This window comes from Brachycentrus maculatus, unplaced genomic scaffold (genome assembly GCF_059751285.1).
Source record: "Brachycentrus maculatus isolate JH-2025_06_01 unplaced genomic scaffold, ASM5975128v1 h1tg000241l, whole genome shotgun sequence".
NCBI classification, from domain to species: domain Eukaryota; kingdom Metazoa; phylum Arthropoda; class Insecta; order Trichoptera; family Brachycentridae; genus Brachycentrus; species Brachycentrus maculatus.
In genome coordinates, this window is record NW_028280992.1 from 275,998 (window position 1) to 296,796 (window position 20,799).

General features: G+C 33.0%; 1 protein-coding gene across 2 annotated transcripts; it reads left to right on the top strand.

The window, feature by feature from the left end:
* Window positions 1-256: 256 nt before the first annotated feature.
* iPLA2-VIA (calcium-independent phospholipase A2 VIA) lies at window positions 257-20,443 on the top strand. Of its 2 annotated transcripts, XR_015838002.1 has the most exons (14): window positions 257-351; window positions 495-699; window positions 1,507-1,597; window positions 3,049-3,216; window positions 3,789-3,920; window positions 4,613-4,787; window positions 5,313-5,757; window positions 6,718-6,891; window positions 8,625-8,893; window positions 9,790-9,918; window positions 10,864-11,097; window positions 11,755-11,870; window positions 12,900-13,830; window positions 16,368-16,384. XR_015838002.1 is itself a non-coding variant. In XM_088265006.1 (13 exons), exons 1-13 carry the CDS (start codon window positions 339-341, stop codon window positions 13,116-13,118), a joined length of 2,370 nt encoding a protein of 789 aa, XP_088121132.1. In that variant the 5' UTR covers window positions 257-338; the 3' UTR covers window positions 13,119-20,443. The 2 variants fall into 2 exon arrangements, 1 of the variants encoding a protein (XP_088121132.1); XM_088265006.1 differs by having other exon boundaries at window positions 12,900-20,443.
* Window positions 20,444-20,799: the final 356 nt, after the last annotated feature.

Here is a 20,799-nt window from a genome sequence, read left to right on the forward strand (position 1 = left end):
TGGAAGAGGCGAAGAATGTTTGCAAAGACAGAGTGGTGTGGCATTCGATTATTTCTGCCTACCCCTTCGAGGAAGTGGCGTGATGGTCAGTTAGTTAGTTGTTTTGAACAATTTGTATCTGCGGCCCTCCAATCAATGTATTTAGTTATTTGGGCTGGAATCGAATCTGGTTTGGACAGCCCTGGTGATCATGCAACTGTAGGTCTATTTTTTTTTTGTATTTGGCAATACCGTTTGATTTCAAATGTCATTTTGACGGAAGAGAACGAGACGTATTATTACTAAACATTCAACATTTGGAAATTGCGTATTTCTTATGGTATTTATATCGAATCATCATGTTAAGCGCAAGTAAGTTTTCATCTTTCTAATATACCATGTTATAAAGATTGTTATTTTATAAATACCCGTAACATTTTAATATTTATTTGTGATTTTCCTTGAAGCTGTTGTCAAAACAATTTTAATAAAAAAATATATTTTTCGTTTTATAGTTTTCCGCAGTTTACCAACATCACCTACGACAGTTACTTTAGTGACTCAGGACAAATATGAATCCAGATTACTGCAATGCCGAGGAAATGGCATCCTCATGTATAGCCCTCAGTCTGTATCGCGGGGATTTTTTTCAGGAAAAAGCGATACATACGAAATCATCATACCGCGCCCTCTTAATGAAAGCGACAACGAAGCGTACAGGTAAATATAACCTGTATATAATATTTAGTCTTTTTCCGGAGAATGGAATCCACTATTTGTGGGAAATTGTTTAAAATGTAACAATCATATGTGCATGTTAACACATTGTTGTCGGGTGGTTTTTTCATCAACCCCGACCCTAATTAGTCTACTAATAAGGATCATATACTAATCACCTGTAGTGATGTAATCAATAACCGGATCAAAAGTAACTGCAAACCCAATTCTGTTCTGTAAAATGTTTCTTGGCATCTTGCGCTCTACCAAAAGTAAGCAAATAGAATGCTCATAAGCTTATCCCGCTCACTACCAACAGTATGTAAAAGACGCTTTTGAGCATTTCCCTCAGTGTGTTGAAGAGATAATTAAGTGGTCTTTTATCAGTTTACTTTTTTTACATAGAAAATTATATAAAACCGTTTAAAAATGGATAAAGCACGAACATGATAAGAAATGATAAAGTTGTAGGCGACAGTTGGGAATTTTGATTAAGAAAAATATCAGTTTTCATATACCCTGAGCTTCTCTTCATAAATCATCACCTAAATGCAGAACTATCCTAAGTCGCATATAAGTGAATTGTGCTTTTACTAATATATAATGTTCTTATTTTGTTGTGTAGAAAATTCTTGACTTAAATTAATAGCTTTTCAAACATTATGAATCTAAATATTAAAAAATAAAATACAACTAAATGATTAAGAGAACCCACTTTTGAATTGCCTCCCCTCTAAAATTTTGCTAAATAGAGTTAGGATAGTTCCGCATCCGGGTGACGAAATATTATTAATGGCTTGTATTTTTCAGTATTTACCGATCCAGTAATGAAACTGAAGCTATGAATATGTTTACCATATACAGCGAAGTGGTACCACATTTCGTAAAGCTTACAAAAAAGGTAAAAATCAGTTATTTCTTTGTAATACTTATAGCATTAATTTACTCTTTTGTCTAATCCACACAATGATTTTAAGCATGTATGTACGTTGAATTGATGTGTAGCTGTGTAATTATAGTCACCAATTATATAAATATAAGGTGAGCAATCTTATGCAGATAGATTTAATTAGATTTCTCTCTTTCTTAGTTCTCATAACTAAGGGTTGTGTAAATTAAATAAATGTATATTCAGCTCCATATAAAAAAATCATGGATATTCACATACATTTGTACTAATGCATTAATAACACACAGTATTGTCATTACTTTTTGTCCATCTCCATAATGTAGTGGTTAGCATATTTGGCTACCGCAGTGGAGATCTCGGGTTCGATACCCAAAATAAGTGTAGTTTTTTTTCCACTGCAATATTGATATATATGTATTTAATATAACCCTGAACTAAACCGCAGGACTTATCACCTTGCCTTCATATAATTCACAAACAACTTAAAATTTTGTCTACCTGATGCTCGCCTTGTGCACTATCGGTAAGAAGAATATAATCACCAAAGATGTTTAATAAATACAAATGTGGGGTCAAATAAATTTAAGTGATTTTTTCACTATGATATTTATTCAATATTACCCTGGACTGGTACCTGAAGCGGAGGGCTGATCGCCTTTCCTTCATGTGGAAACGATCAAGATAACACTGCATTTATATGAAGCAGTGCCCTATGCACCATTGGGGTGCGATAAGGGTTTTATTATTAATGTGGGGTAACATTTAGAGGACCTTATAAAGTACATAAAAAACTAGTTGACAGCCATTAATGTAATTTTTTTATCAACCTCTCCGTACGTACCGTCCCAACCATGGGACCATGAAATACTAAGTCAGATAGCGTGTGGCCACACGTTTGGGGCGTAATGATTATTTCCAGATTATGTCAGGATTTGGATTACCAACGCCATCTATTAATGATGCAACACAATGAAATCATTTATCGGATAGTTATATGGTTTAGCGACTAAACAAACGATGTTTTAAAATGTCATTAATATCTTACAATTCAAAAGTTCAACTTAACCATTAAAATGTTCTTTTCATTCTCTTTCATTGTCATTGTTCACATATATTTATCACTTCATAATATTAGACTGTCCTTTTCACTATCCTAATATTGATGTAACAAGAATGTAGACAATACTAGACATGTCATACTTTATCCTTATCACTCTTATTTGATTTTTTCATTATTCTTCCTTATCTTTTTGCTCTTTGATGTTTCACTTTAATCAGTCTTTGCTTTATGTCTTCCTCTCAACCCTAGTCACATCGGAAGATAACATTATACCTAGTATCAAAACTGGCCAAGCCAAGAGGTCTCCCAAAAATCTTATGCTTAAGATTATACAGATAGAAATGGTATATATGTTAGCTTATTCTTTGCGTTTATTTTCCAGTGTTCTGCGGCCAGTCTCCAAGAAGTATGTGACGTTATGAGAAACCATAGACATTGGTCCATATCACATTTACTTGCACATTTAGATAAATTTCTTTACTTTGATGATCCTGAAGTACAGAAGCGTATCAATGAACCTGAATCTCTTAATGGAATGACTCCGATCATGGTGATTTTATTATTATTTAATTTTATTATTATTATGCATAGTATCACTCACATTACGCCAAATGATCATTGGATGACGCAGACTATCCTTACCTTTAAAATGGATTAGTAAATACGATAAAAATGTTACATATTTTTCAATAATTTGCACTAAATGACGATTTTTCCATGTAAAACCTTAAAAAATTGAAAAATAATCACTAATTTCAAATTTGAATAAAAATTCTACCGGAAATTTGAAATAAATACCTAGTTAATCATTTTTTCAATTGTTTGAAATTGCCAACTTTATTCACTGCTTTTATTATCAACAAGTAACTTCACCGCACATTGGCTTGTGCATGGAAAATATTTCCCTTCAATTTAAATATCATTTTTTTACCATAAATGTGACATAATATAAATGTGACATGATAATATTTATAACATAAATGTGACATGATAATATTTATAGCATCTTTTTATTTGGTCAGGCAAGAAGGTAGACATTGACATTCATAATTTCCACGAAAAAAACTGTTTTGAAAGTTGGAGTATGTAAATTGTTTCTAAGATCTAAAAAAAATATTTCAGGTTGCCATAGTTGCCAGCAAAGTAGCCACAGTTCAAGCCTTGTTGTCTCTGCAGTGTGACCTGAATGTATTGGCAAATAATCACTGCTCTGTGTTACATTTTGCTGCCAGCACGGACAGTAATATTTTAAAAGTAAGTCATTTTATAATTTTATCTTAACCCTCCCTTCCCGGTGTTGTGTACCTTGTACACATTGCTTCTAATAACCATCAATATCTCTATAAATATAATCAATACAAGACTAAGATTTTTAGGTATTACTCCATAAAATATTCACGCATTGATTTAAAAAATAATATTAATAATAATCAGAATTTATCTGGTACATCGGAGGTATTTTGTGAATATCGGAAACAAATTTGCGTATAAAGCGCGTGAAGAGTGTGCGGGAAGCGCATCACTATATTCGCATCTCACTCTTGCATGCTTGCACTGTGCAAGTGCGAGGAGCTCAAAGCTCAATGTTCTTAGTCTTCCTCCGGCTAGCAGCTAGCGCCACTAGCGGCGCTATCTGCTAGCTGATGGTTTAATGTTTTCAGCAAATAAATCTAAATTATTTTAATTTTTTACTTCATTTATAATTAATTAAGGGGATTAGTTATGAATGTTTGTATTTTTCCCATTTAAAATCGCTAATTTCTTATTGTGTAGTGACTACCCAACACTGGAATGCGCATTCTTTTTTAGTACCGGAAGGGAAAGGTTGATAAAGAGATTACATGAAGCCTAAGTAAGACCACCCTGTTAGAATAGGGGGACAATAGACATTCAGTTATGATCTTAAAAATGGGTATTGCATTGATTGACAATTTGCATAATTTCAGAGTTTGCTCAGTAAAGAAGGGGCCCGCCGCTGGGTGAACAGTTTTAATGCAGACGGCCATACGCCTTTGCACTTGGCTTGCATGGCTGATAACCCTGATTGTGTGACAGCGCTACTCGTCGCTGGAGCAAATGCTAACACTTGTGTCCAACTAGAGAGAGGCCAGGGCCATTCCGGTAATTATTGACAATATATATCAAATACCAATTCCTAATCATGCTATGATTTTTTCTTCGAGGGACAAAATTATACCGAATTAGATGTTGACATATCGCTCACTCCTTTCAAGAACGTCATAAATAAAAAATTGACAATTTTCAGTTGTGCATGTTTTCGGAATGCCCAGAAAATGTACTATATCCCAACAAAAGAGGCATATTTTTAACATAATATTTACCCGCTACAGGGGAGAAAGTGTTGTTTTTGCATTTTGAAGAAAAGGTATTGTTTAATTATTTTTTTAAATATATTAAATATTTTTCAAATGGAGAAAAAACATTCAGGTTTTACCTAAAAAGATCTGTTGCGCATTTAAATGTTCAATAAGTGGCTTGATATTTATTTTTAATACATTGTATTATATTTTTAAACTTTAAAAACATTCTCCTGAAAAATCTAGTTTTTTGATTTATGACGTTCTTGAAAGGAGTGAGCAATATGTACTTTCATTTCCCCTATTCATGACTATATCCCGTTTTCAGCTAGTCCTGTTAATGTTAGTGACATCTTACAAAGCAACGCTCTCAAGTTCTGCAGAGAGGACATGAAACACGGAGGGACACCTCTTCACTGGTGTCTTTCGAAGGAGGTTATCGAAGCCTTGTTGGTAGCCAATTGCGATATCAACTTGCTAAACCTCAAGGGCCAGACTGCCTTACACCTGATGGTCCTTCGAAACCGTCTGGACTGCGCTGTCACCCTGCTCTATCACTCGGCCGATAGCTCCATTAGGGATGACGATGGAAACACACCACTACACATAGCCGTGAAGAACAACTTCATTGATTTAGTTCAAGCGTTGCTCGTATTTGGCGCCAATGTGAACCATCTCAACAATAATCAGGAGTCGCCGAGGCATCTAGCCTACGATATACCTGCAGGGGCCGATAAAGTGGCGTACATGCTTCATGCATCAGGAGCAAAAAGGTGTATTTTTTTCCTTTCTTATAATTTAACATTTATTAACACATTTTGGACGGGTGTTTTTTACACCTGCGGACCGCTGGCGAAGAGATTTGATAATTGTGTACATACAGTTTAGACCTTAACAAAGATATTGGTCCATAATATTCAAATAAAAACCCTAAATAATTCCTTCTTTTCTGATTTTGAAATGAGGCCAGCGTAGAAGGTAACTCTACCCTTCCCATAAATTGACTGAACGGGTAGAAATACCTTTCCCGTCATAAGAGTGTTGACTTTGAACTTGTCCGAGTTGCATAACTCCTGGTCTGCAGAAGGGTGGTTGACTGAGCACAACTACTCAAACATGCGGAAATCTGCCAGTCACAGGCTGCTACTAGTGCATTTGCATTGGAGGTAAATAAAAAGCAAGATGAACAGTACTCTCTCGCACTTATATAGACTCTTTGTGAATGTATTATATTGTATCCAAAATATACTAGTCAACAGTATAAAGGATCCTACGCACAGTGATTAATTGTGCCAGTTATTCTTTCAAATATCCGGTTACGGAAATATGTATATGTGTTACTTAAGTTTGGTTATATGTACTACATTTACATCATAATCATCTAATGAATCATTACCTGACAAAAAAATACATTCCCGCATCGTACATTATTTTACCGGATTTACAGGATTTATGGTATGCTTTCGCAGCTTTTGAACAAAATTTTAGTTTACAATGAAAACATTCTCGATTTAAACTGTCATTTTAAGATAATGCATTATTTCAAAACAAATCACATTATTTTACTTCTACAAATGTGTGTTATATGATGTACTGTACATTGCCGCATCGGTATTAAAAATTACAAAAACTCAATTGATTATATAATATGAGTATAATTCATTTTTGTTTTCTATTTCCATCATGAAAATTAGTTGTAAAATAAATTTATAACTAACCTAGTGGTGTTTTAGATGCCCCCCATCGAAGGGAGGATGCAATCTGATATGCAGTCACGACGGAGACTTTGATGGAACTCCTGAGTTGTCTATTCCCCAAGCACAGGCTAGTTCTGTTCTCGAGAATATGCTGACAGTTGCCGGTATGGAGAGAGCGTCTATTGAGAAGAGGCCTATGAAGGGTGGCAGGTACTTGAATTAATTTCACGTAATATTAAATACGTATTTGTCCGCCTTCGTAGTGTAATGGTCACCACCCTGGGCTACCGTACTGGAGGTCCTGGGTTCGATTCTCAGGGGGGTCAAATAAATATTAAGTGATTTTTCACTACAATATTAATTCAATATTACCCTGGACTGGCTCCTGAAGCGGAGGGCTGATCACCTTTCCTTCATGTGTTAATGATCAAGATAACACTGCGTTTATATGATGCAGTGCCCTATGAACCATCGTGTGCGGATAAGGGTTAAATAAAATTAAATACATCATTGGCCTGAGTACATTTCTGCCAATCTACATTTTAGCCTAAAATTATGATTTTATCTGGTGTGTTCCTTTGTTTGTTACTCCTCATAAAATATTCCTAATCATACCCCACATGCAAGACCAATTTGAAATATGTTTCAGTAATAGAAGTACATATATGGAAGTTTTGAAAATTAAATAGTACGGAGATTTATTCATTAGAATGGTAAATGTTACATTGTGTGAAAAGTGGAGTTACGAACTATGATATATTACAAGCGGCCAGACTATGGAATGAATTACCTCTCCTTGTAAAAAATGCACCTTCTCGAATAACTTTTAAAAAATATAATAAAAAAAAATAAAACCCTTATCCGCACCCCAATGGTGCATAGGGCACTGTGTCTTATAAACGCAGTGTTATCATGATCGTTTTACACATGAAGGAAAGGTGATCAGCCCTCCGCTTCAGGTACCAGTCCATGGTAATATTGAATAAATATTACAGTGAAAAAATCACTTATATTTATTTTTACCCCCCTTGAAAATCGAACCCGGGACCTCCAGAACGGTAGCCGAGCGTGCTGACCATTATACTACGGAGGCGGTCAAAAGACTTTTAAAAAACGTCATTATTTATCATTAGATCCTAACTGTTCATCAAATCTCCTCCCTTAGTTTTTCCCTCTATCTCCTTCCCTAAACTCCCTTTTTCATTTGCCTTCTTTATTATCATCAATTTGTAATTAATGTTTTTTTTTTAAATGTTCAAGTACCCTCTGATTGCAAAAGCTATATATGGTATCAAACGTTTTGATCAATATCACAAGTCTGTTTTTTGGTTGGTTGGAAGATATTGCTTTTTATCAATAAGCCCACCAATGTACTTATTTCTTTTCTGTACATGATGTTTAAATAAATAAATAAATATATCATTTCAATACACATATTAACTGGGGTCTTTTGGTACCCCGCTTTGGATCCTGAGTGATTTTTGGATGATCAGTACGATAAAGGTTTATTTAATTTTTTTATTACAATAACATAAATTGTATACAATTTATGTTATTGTAAAAAAAAATTAACAATTTTAATAACATAAATTGTATACATTTGTTTAAATAAAAATTTTAAACCCACCAAGCCACTTTGTGTCTTGTCGGCGGAGTTGTTTTTTAATAATTTTTTTATTGTTTTTAACGATTTTAACTACAAAAAGAGAGAAAAATTAAAAATATAAACATTTTTCAATTTTCATAAAATTAACTCTTGATCATTCACCCAATAATTTATTTTGCCTTTGTTTCATATTTTGTTTTGACTTCTAACATCCGCCGGCAACAAATTAAAAATATTCGGAATGATAAATTGCAGTGTTCGACTCCCATATTTATTGTTAATTCTTGGGACTATCAAACCTAAATAAAGTAGAAATATATAATAATAATGATTTCAGGTTGCTTTGCCTCGATGGGGGTGGAGTCCGTGGGCTAATCCTCATCCAGATCCTTCTGGAGCTGGAGAAGCACACGGGCAAGTCCATTATCCAGTGCTTCGACTGGGTGGCCGGAACCAGCACCGGCGGCATCCTGGCCCTCGCTCTTGCTCTTGGAAAGTCACTCAAGGAATGCCAGATGCTCTACTTCAAACTAAAAGACAAAGCCTTCATTGGAGACAGACCGTATTCTTCCGACGGATTAGAAAAAATTCTCAAAGATGCAATTGGTATGTATCTCTTTTTTTTAAATTCATATCGTAGTCATACAGGAGAACGTGACCAAGTGCATTTTCTACCAAAAACGTGATCATTGACTGTTTGATATCTTACTAGCTTAATTTTGCCCTGAAAAAAATGCCAAAGGATTTTAAACATGGAAGTATAATATATTGACTTGTTAAAAATGACTAACTGCATTGATGTTTATTTTCTTGCCAAGCAAAAGTGACTTAAGTGGCTCTCCTGAACATTTTACGTTTTGTTACTTGGTCACTTTCTCCTGTACGACTACGATATCTAAATCTGTAGATAGTAAAGAAAGATTATAGATGGGTGTGAAATTAAATATTAGTGATTTTTCAGTCTAATATTTATTTAATATGACCCTGGACTGGTACCTAAATCGGAAGGCTGATCACCTTTCCTTCGTGTATTTAACGATCAAGATAACACTGCTTCTATATGATGCAGTGCCCTATGCAGTGCACCACTGGGTGCGGATGAGGGTTAGTAGTAGTAGTAGTAGTATGAAATTAAATATATTATTATTTTAAAAATTAAACACCTTGTATAATACCACTTATTGAGTGTTATTTCATCACACATGACTAGTTTCAAAAACTACAGTTATTTTTTCAACAAGTGATTACAAAAAAACAGTTGTTGTTTACGAAACTACTCTTGTGCAATGAAATAGAGCGCTTATAAGCGTTTCCCGCTCTCCACCGACAGTATGTAAAAGACGTTTTTAAATGTTTGCCGTAAACAATGTGTTAACGACAGATATTTTGGTTTTAAACTTGATTGCACTATATTTTCTGCCAACTGTTGATGTTAATTAATTTGAATTTATTTTCTCAAGCGGCTTTATATGTATATGTAATATTTTTTTTTATCTCTACAGGACACACAAAAAAAATGTCTGACATCAAACGACCTAAAATGATGATAACTGGAGTATTGGCGAGTGAAAAGCCAATGAAACTTTGTATATTTAGAAATTATCCTTCACCAACAGAAATCATTTCTAATTGTAAGTATAACAAAACATTAATAAACATATTTTTTACTTCTCAACATAGATGAAGAAGAATATGAAAGTCTGGGCATTTACAGGGCTTACGACCATCATAGGCTTGTTTAAGTGATCACTTTACACACATTGTTCACTCCTTTCAAGAACGTTGTTGAACGAAATTTTGTTGGCAAAATGGCGAACACGTAAATAAAGTCACAAATAGATTTTAGTAGTAAAATTAATCACTTTTCAAAAAAGTCCCATTATCGATTTTTCCATATTAATAGTGATACTGAAAAAACTGTTCCTATAATTTTAAAACCATAATGATATAGTTCAATCATATTATTGGTAGTCGGTGTCTCATTGTACAACTTTATTTTGGACCAAAATGAGATCAAATGATTGCATAATTATATCCATAATAGTTGCAGTGGTCATAGGATAGAACACCATGTCTGTATCGACTGAAAAATATAAAAAAAAGTTAAACAACATCAAACACCAATTGGCAATGGTATTAATTAAAACATGTACATTTACACAAACATAAATTTATACATAATTAACATCATTTATTTAATAAAGTCCACATCAAATGTAAATTTTTAATAGATAGTAATATAAGTGAGCAAAGTGACTATATAATTACTCAATTATCACAATTAGCAAGATTATTAGATAATATATCGCTCACTCCTTTCAAGAACGTCATAAATCAAAAATCGTCAATTTTCAGTTGTGCATGTTTTCGGAATGCCCAGAAAATGTACTATATCCCAGCAAAAGCGGCATATTTTTAACTTAATATTTACCCGCTACAGGGCCTGTGTGTGGGTATACAATATAATTTAGTCATAGTAAATGGTATAAGGGATCTACCCATGATTGAAAAACACACTACATACTCAAATTCTTGAAACTTCTAGATATATTTACTTTTTTTATTTTTTTCAACAGTAAACAATGAGAACTCTGGTTCAACCGATGAATACATTTGGGAAGTGGCTCGTAGTACATCAGCAGCGCCATCATATTTCAAATCTTTTAAATCTTACGTTGACGGAGGACTGATAGCTAATAATCCTACTTTGGATGCTCTCACTGAAATAATTGAACACAAATTGGCTTTGAGAGCGGCGGGAAGTCAGGAACACGCTGACTCTGTTAGTTTAGTAGTCAGCTGTGGCACAGGTAATCAAATTTATTTATTTTATTCCAAACTTTGAGGTAAAGTCTGCAAGCGTCGTAGGTTCATATACCATTTACATTATATAACATGTAATGAAAGAAACATAATATAAAATGATTAAAATAAATAATAATTAATCAAGAAAAAGAAAAAGAACAATTTACACATTGATGTCGGGCAGTTTTTTCGTCAGCCCCGACCCTAATTATACTCAGACAGTTTGCCGCCCGCCCCTCAGTATACTTATCACAAGTGACCGCAAACCAAATTCCGATCTGTACAATGTTTTTTGGCGTCTCTCGCGCTCTACCAAAAGTAAGCAAATAGAACGCTTATAAGTGTCTCCTGCTCTCTACCAACAGTATGTAAACAACAATGCGTAAAAGACGCTTTTAAGCATTTTCCACAAACAATGTGTTAAGTACAAATTAAATTAAATGAAATTGGAGAAATATAAAATAAATATGATACATACATGTTACCACTTACTTTAGAAGCCATTTTGCACCTATTTTTAGGTATAGGCCTCCCTCAAACTCTACAAGCGATTTCTGTCTTAGGCACTCCACATCTATCCTAAGTCCGTTATTTATTGCCTGCAAAAATTAATTCTCATTTATCTTGTCACGTCATCATTTATTATAGCTTGTATTTTTCAGGTCTGGTGCCCGTTAGCAAAATGCAATCTCTGGATGTATCCTGGTCCAGAGGTATTTGGGAAACAATCAGAATGGCATCCCGGCTTGCTGAATTGGGCACTCTCCTTGTTGACTTGGTAGGTTTTAAAAAAATATTAACATGTTGATTGTGTTTAAGTTACAAGCCATAATACAATAATGCTTAATGATATTATATTTTGATAACAAGTTACGTCTATAATAGAGAGTGCTGCTCGTGTTTAGGGAGGGAGTTTGCTTCATAAAGTATTTTGCAGACAGTATTGAAGATTATAATTAATTAGTTAAAACAATTAATTATGACTTCAAATTGGTAGTGTAATGGCAAACGGGTATATCTGTCAAATTTTGCATTTTCTAAGTTTGTTCCACAAAATGTCTAAAATAGTGTATACCATAATCTAGCAAAAGGATATAGCTGTAGTTGCAATACTTATTTAGTTTTATTAAGATATATATATATACATATGCCATCCGAACAAAGCATATAATTTCACAAGTTTGTTTTTGCTCTCCTGTAAAATTTGGTCTGAGACAGATATACCCCTTTGCCTTTACACTACCGAAATAAATGTATGTCATAGTTATGACTATGAAATTACATGTAGCTCTGTGTTGTACTGTGCACAATGCAATACTATTTTTAATTGTTTTCAAATTTATTAACTTCATTCACTTTGTGTTATACCACTTAAAAACTCTACTTAACATCTACCAGTTTCGGAATAATCATTTCATCATCAGGTCAACAGTAGACTGTACAGAATGGTTATTCTGAAATGATAGTCGCGAAATAGAATTTTTATGTGGTACATATTACACAAAGTGAACGATGAATGATGAGGAGAATGTTACATTAACATACCACAAAGTTAGCGATGCTCTTAATATACAAAATATTAAATTGATTAATTTATGCATAATATTTATTTAATATGATCCTGGACTGTTACCTGAAACGGAAGGCTGATCACCTTTCCTTCGTGTAGTTAACGAACAAGATAACACTGCTTCTATATGACGCAGTGCCCTATGCACCATTGGGGTGCGGATAAGGGTTTGAAGAAGAAGAAGAATTTTATTGATTGGCCTTTGTGTAAGAAATTTATTGGTTATTTTATTTGCAGGCGACATGCACAGATGGCAGGGTGGTAGATAGAGCACGCGCCTGGTGTTCAATGGCCGGAATCCCTTATTATAGATTTAATCCGCAGATGTCTAAAGACGTCGCCATGGATGAAACATCCAACAAAGTTATAATCCAAACATTATGGGAGACCAAAGCTTATATGTTCCAGCACAGGTCCACTGTTCTAGAGCTAGCACAATTCCTAACTAGAGATTAATATAGTACATACTAAAGAATTAGTGAGTAATTATTATTATATGGAGTTATAATCCAAACATTATGGGAGACCAAAGCTTATATGTTCCAGCACAGGTCCACTGTTCTAGAGCTAGCACAATTCCTAACCAGAGATTAATATAGTACATACTAAAGAATTAGTGAGTAATTATTATTATATGGAGTTATAATCCAAACATTATGGGAGACCAAAGCTTATATGTTCCAGCACAGGTCCACTGTTCTAGAGCTAGCACAATTCCTAACCAGAGATTAATATAGTACATACTAAAGAATTAGTGAGTAATTATTATTATATGGAGTTATAATCCAAACATTATGGGAGACCAAAGCTTATATGTTCCAGCACAGGTCCACTGTTCTAGAGCTAGCACAATTCCTAACCAGAGATTAATATAGTACATACTAAAGAATTAGTGAGTAATTATTATTATATGGAGTTATAATCCAAACATTATGGGAGACCAAAGCTTATATGTTCCAGCACAGGTCCACTGTTCTAGAGCTAGCACAATTCCTAACTAGAGATTAATATAGTACATACTAAAGAATTAGTGAGTAATTATTATTATATGGAGTTATAATCCAAACATTATGGGAGACCAAAGCTTATATGTTCCAGCACAGGTCCACTGTTCTAGAGCTAGCACAATTCCTAACTAGAGATTAATATAGTACATACTAAAGAATTAGTGAGTAATTATTATTATATGGAGGCTTCATTGATCGAGCACCATCACATGTTCGTAGATGGACTTATGGCACCTAATAAATAGTCAAAGCACAGTAATCAATAGCCCGCTACTTAATTTTTTTTAAACCAAGATAACATTTAATGTTTTTTTTTTTTTTTTAACACCGTTTTTGTATTGAAATAATAAATTTTTCTTGGAAATAAATATATGGTTTTAAGAGGAAAAAGGTTATTGAAAGGTAAGTTGTTAAAAAAAATATAATAATTTTTATTTAATATATATGTCCGCCTCCATAGTGTAATGGTCAGCAAGCTCGGCTGCCGTTCTGGAGGTCCCGGGTTCGATTCCCAAGGGGGGTAAAATAAATATAAGTGATTTTTTCACTGTCATATTTATTCAATATTACCCTGGACTGGTACCTGAAGCGGAGGGCTGATCACCTTTCCTTCATGTGTAAACGATCAAGATAACACTGCGTTTATATGACGCAGTGCCCTATGCACCGTTGGTGTGCGGATAAGGGTTTTATTATTATTATTATTATTATATATATATTCTGAAAAAACAAATTCCAATACACATTTTTTTTTAAATGGGCGTGAAAGAATGTGTGGCCTCTCCAACAGCTGGCGGCTTATTGAATTCTATGTTTGTGAGTAAGGCCTTAATCAGACTATACGATTGTACCAATTACAAATATGTAATTTATATGTCGAGCATTGAAGCCTTTATATACATGCAAAGGTAGGTATAGATTAGTAAATATTTTTTTTATACAATGGTTTTCAGTGAGTAGCTTTTGTATGTTAAGACCATCACTTCAAAAACCTTGCTTGATTTACACATTCTTTGGTCTGGACTAATTATTGGTTCATAGGCATAAAAAAATTGTGTGGCAAAAACCAGGAAACAGGTTTTTTTCTGAATAGAAAACAATTTTTCTACTGTTTTAGATTGGAAATCTCACAACAATAAGTTTTTCTACTATCTTACATCCAAAATTACATTTTCTGGCAATCAGTTAATCTCTTTGAATAGTTATTTAACCGTTCAAATGATTTCAATAAACAATTAAGTATCCAAATTAATGGATTTATTTATATCTATCAAAAACTGACTATTTTGAGCACTTTAAATATATGGATAATTAATAAAAACTAGCATTAGAATTAGTAGGTTTCAATGTAGCTTTTGCAAGAATTGCAATATAATCAATTCCGGTAATAAAAATAATTTATTAAAAAAAATTACTGTTTATAGCTTTGTTGATTTAAAAGAAATGCATGTTTTAATTAGATGTGTATATTGTCATTATAGTTGCATCACTAAGGCGCGATTGGTTTTTCTGAACAGGTAAAAACTTGTCAGGTATGATGCGTCATTTGAATCACTGAGGAATTGTCTCAACTTGCGTGAAAAGGAGTCATTCAAATATAAGTAGGCTTATGGTAGGAGAGATGGTAATATTTCTTTGCTATTGTTGTTTTATAACTAATAATTTTAAATATGTTACAAAACACTATATATTTTAATTTTTATTCAACATTCTTTCAATTTCACGCAATTATATTTTATGAATAAGATGTTAAAAAAATGATTTTTTTGTTAAATAAAATATTCAAGTGCCAGCTCATGTGTTATATAACTAATGAAATGGCCAAATATCTACATATATAACTAGAGTCATATTTACCTTGCCTTTCTCCTCTCACTTTCTTTACTTCACTTCACTACCTTACCCATCCAAATTTGTGTTTTACTACTCGGGCTCTCTTTGTCGAGATAATTGAAACTTTTATTATTTATTTGTTAGCAACAAATTGTTTCATAGTGACATAGTCTTGATGACAACATTCAAATTGATAGAAAAGTGCTTGCAGTGTAGGCCATCTCTCCTTTATGCTATCTCCTAAAATTACCCTACATATCGCTCATTCCTTTCAAGAACGTCATAAATCAAAAAACTTGATTTTTCAGGAGAACGTTTTTAAAGTTTAAAAATATAACACAATGTATTAAAAATAAATATCAAGCCACTTATTGAACTTTTTAACATGCAACAGATCTTTTTAGGTAAAACCTGAAGGTTTTTTCTCCATTTGAAAAATATTTAATATCTTTAAAAAAATAATTAAACAACACCTTTTCATCAAAATGCAAAAACAACACTTTCTGCCCTATAGCGGGTAAATATTAAGTTAAAAATATCCCGCTTTCTCCGGGATATAATACATTTTCTGGGCATTCCAAAAACATGCACAACTGAAAATTGACGATTTTTGATTTATGACGTTCTTGAAAGGAGTGAGCGATATATTATCTAATAATCTTGCTAATTGTGATAATTGAGTAATTATATAGTCGCTTTGCTCACTTATATTACTATCTATTAAAAATTTACACTTGATGTGGACTTTATTAAATAAATGATGTTAATTATGTATAAATTTATGTTTGTGTAAATGTACATGTTTTAATTAATACCATTGCCAATTGGTGTTTGATGTTGTATAACTTTTTTTTATATTTTTCAGTCGATACAGACATGGTGTTCTATCCTATGACCACTGCAACTATTATGGATATAATTATGCAATCATTTGATCTCATTTTGGCCCAAAATAAAATTGTACAATGAGACACCGACTACCAATTATATGATTATGGTTTTAAAATTATAGGAACAGTTTTTTCAGTATCACTATTAATATGGAAAAATCGATAATGGGACTTTTTTGAAAAGTGATTAATTTTACTACTAAAATCTATTTGTGACTTTATTTACGTGTTCGCCATTTTGCCAACAAAAATTATATGAAATGTAATAGTGATATGGATTTTTTTTAAATATTTAGTTTGTTTTTCATTTTTATACCCTTCAATTGCTTGTATTGACTTCAAGCATCTTTTATTACATTGTTTTGTGCATTCCAAAGACACGATTCTCTTTGTAATAAATAATAATAATCAAGTCTGCCTCTCTAGTATTTATATTAACGTTTAAAATTCTGTGCTGGAAGTCCTGCATTCAATTGCCAAGGGGGGTCAAAATAATAATAAGTGTTTTTGCACTCTAATATTTATTTCATTATACCCTGGTTTGGTACCAGAAGTGCAGGGCTGATAACCTTGTCTTCATATAATTAAAGATAAAGGCAACACTGTGTCGCTACTTTGCAGTGCTCTATGCACCATTGGATGTAGTAGAATGAGTATTTTACTTCTAGCCATTTCCGGCTAGTGTTGAGCTTTTGTGAATTTGACTAAAACTCTAGTCATTTGAATATGTTTTATCGGTGTTTGTATAACTGCCTTTGGTTTTTTTTAGGCTGTGAATTCTTATCTTTTAACCCGAGATAACTAAACTGTATTTGTAGATACATAACAACTAAACATTCGTCAGGAAAAAACGTGAAAATTATCAAAAGTATATATTAAAAATAGTAACTGGTTATATGACACTTAAGTTTGGTTTATTAGGAATGAATGTAAGAGACATTCAACAATAAATTACTATTCCCTAAACAAAGCCTGGCGGGTGCAAGGTGCAGGGAAGTAAGTGTTCTTGACTTTTTCGGAGAAGGGTGTCATCGCGTTGAGGAATGTTTAGTTATCTAGGGTTAATATTGATCAAAATATTTACAAAAATAATATTTATATGGTGATAAAATCTTGCAAAAATCATAAGAGTTATTTTATAGGAAAAAATTTGAATTATATCAGATATAATAACCATAGGAAGACCAAAGGTAATAGATGTAATACTACTCCCTTTATGTTCCTTATTCTCATAAATTTTACATATGGTCATTTGTGGTAAATTTTTTTCCATTTTCACTTATGTACAAGCAATATCTGCCCACTAATTTCAAACATCTGACAAGGTACATACCTTGAACAGTATCACTACTCTGTTTTTTGTTGGATGAAAGATATTGCTTCTTAGCAGTAAGCCCATCAACGTATATTTATTACGTACAAGAAGTTTAAGTTTGAACAATATCACATTGGATATTGATCTGTTCCATGTGTCCGAAGGAGTCTTCTGAAGCGGGATTCTTCTACACATTTAACAAGAGTCTTCTTACTTTCTTTTTCATTTGTTTTTTGAATGTATACGCCTTAAATGTTAGTTTTGTAATGTATATATTAATTATTGAATAAATTGAATTGAATTGAATTTATTATGTAAACAATATTTGTATCTTACTTAATAAATTATTATCAAATCAAAAACATTTTTTTGATTATTATCTGCATTGCATAGGCCAAAAAAAAATATTTTTAAACCAATGTATGCAATATGTAACATAAAGATTTTCTACAAATTAGCGCTAATGATCGCACCTTTTTAACACATTGTCGGCGGGACACGGCATTTGCCGTTTTTCGCGGACTGTCGGTCAACTGCGGGACACGGCAAATGCCGTTTTTGCCGACTGTCGGTTATCGGCGGGAAGCGGCAATATACGGGTTTGTTATCAGCGTGAAATAAAACGCGTTGAAGGGTAATCTGCTACCTGGGTGCTAGGCGATAGTCTGTTGACGTTATTTGAGATGTCTTGTCCAGATTGGCTAGTGTGTCGCTTGTAAAGGCATCCCCAGAAATCTAGAGTTTTTATGCGATCTCAATCTCAAGTTTAGTTTGAGCCATTGAGTATTGGACTATTTTTCATACCGCTCGCACTGTTTTGTTTACTGTTTGGTATGTTATTATTTGATTATATTAGCATTGTATAGGGAATGATACCTCGGAAGGGAAGACTATTTTTTATAGTTTACAATGGAATACGGAATACTTAATTAAAAATTATGATTATAATTTTTTTTGATGATCAAATGTCATATATGATTTCTTTGAAAATTTCAATCGAAAATTATTATTTGGTTTAGAAATTATGTCAATTTTAAGAAAGCAATATATTTTTGCACTAATCGCGAAAAAACACCCGCTATAGGCTAGAGTCTATTGTTCGAAGCGCCCGACTACAATGTGTTAAGAAATAATTTTTGGAATTTCAGTAGATTAGTAAGTTTTCATAAACAGTTTTACTGAACCAAGCAACCATAAATATAAACATTTTGTCATTCTTTGTAGTCATTAAAACAGTGTTGCTAAAATAGTTTTTACTAAATGGATGCGTTTTCAAAGTCCTTATCTCTAGGCCTACAAGATATAATTGTAACGCTAATCCCACCATTCACCAGAATGATTAGCATGCTAAAGCTAAATCACTAATCAAACTCTCAATATATAGATCCCATATCTCTCCTTACAAGAACCTAATAAATCAAAAAACTTGATATTTCAGGAGAATGTTTTTAACTAACTAACTAACTAACCATCACGCCGCTTCTCCGCAGGGGTAGGCAGAGAGAATCCAACGCCACACCACTCTGTCTTTGCAAACATTCTTTGCCTCTTCTACATTCATGCATCTCCTCATACATACCCGACGATTATTACGACTCCTGACCCGGCCGCTTTCAAGTATTTGACATACCTGATTGTGCCAAGTTTTCCTCGGTCGTCCTCTGCTTCTTTTTCCAACTACATTCGCCTCATAAATTTGTTTAACCGTTCTTTCTTCACTCATACGCTCCACATGTCCAAACCATCTCAACACACATTTCTTAATTTTATCGATAATGCTTATCTCAGCCTTACATTCTTTCCTTATTTCATCATTCGAACATCTATCAAACATCGTTTTGCCACACATTCGTCTGAGCGATCGCATTTCGACTGCATTCAGTCTGCTTTCATCCTTCTTTTGCCAACTCCATGCTTCGCTTCCATACCTAAGGGTTGGAACCAGAACTCCATTGTGTACTGCCAGTTTAGCTTCCGCTGATAGATTTTTATTTGCTAAAACTGATTTTAGTGCACCATTCACTCTGTTCCCAGCATTCACTCTCCTTTCTATGTCTTTATTTTAAAAATACAATAAAATGCATTCAAAATAAATATCAAGCCACTTACTGAATTTTTCACTGTGCAACAGATCTTTTTAGGTAAAACCTGAATGTTTTTCTCCATTTGAAAAATATTTAGTATATTTAAAAAAATAATTAAACAATACCTTTTCTTCAAAATGCAAAAACAATACTTTCTGCCCTGTAGCGGGTAAATATTAAGTAAAAAATATGCCTCTTTTGCTGGGATATAGTACATTTTCTGAACATTTCGAAAACATGCACAACTGACAATTTACGATTTTTATTTATGATGTTCTTAAAAGGAGTGAGCGATATATCAACAATTAGGTGAATAACAAATAGGTATATGTTGTGCACACAAAAATTTCAAGGGATGCATATGCGTATAGGCGGAACATGCCGGGCATATACATACAAATATTTGCATTAAATTAGTAATTTAAACTTTAAGATTTTTATTTGAAGTACCTACATCATATTTGTTTTTATGTGAGATGTAGTTCTGAAGATTTTTAATGTTAGGTTACAGGTGGTTACGATGTTAAAAATACTGCATCATATTTATTCATACATATTATAAACCATTTAAAAGTTTATCTTATGACTGCATATTTTTACTAAAAATTTGAAAAAATGTTCCATTAATAAAAATTAACTATTCAAAAACGTATCTTCTGTGTTTGATTTAATTCAATACAATTAAACCCTTATCAATGATGGTCAAATTCAGGAATACATGTAAGCTATTCGGAATTTTGGGTGATAAACGATTTCTCAGATTGCTGAGGTTCCCCTTTTTTGTAAAATAATATATTTTTTGCAAAAAAATGTTTGCCACTCATTATTTTTTGCAAAAAAAAAATAAGTGGCAAACATTACAGGGTTCTTTAAGTATTGTTAACAGGGTAAAAAATAAATTCAATTTTACAGTGGGAGATTTTCTGGGAAGTTCTGACGAAATGCTCTAGAAATACTGATTAATGTAAAAAAATACCCAAGCAAAATCACTCTTGACTTTGAAGACGA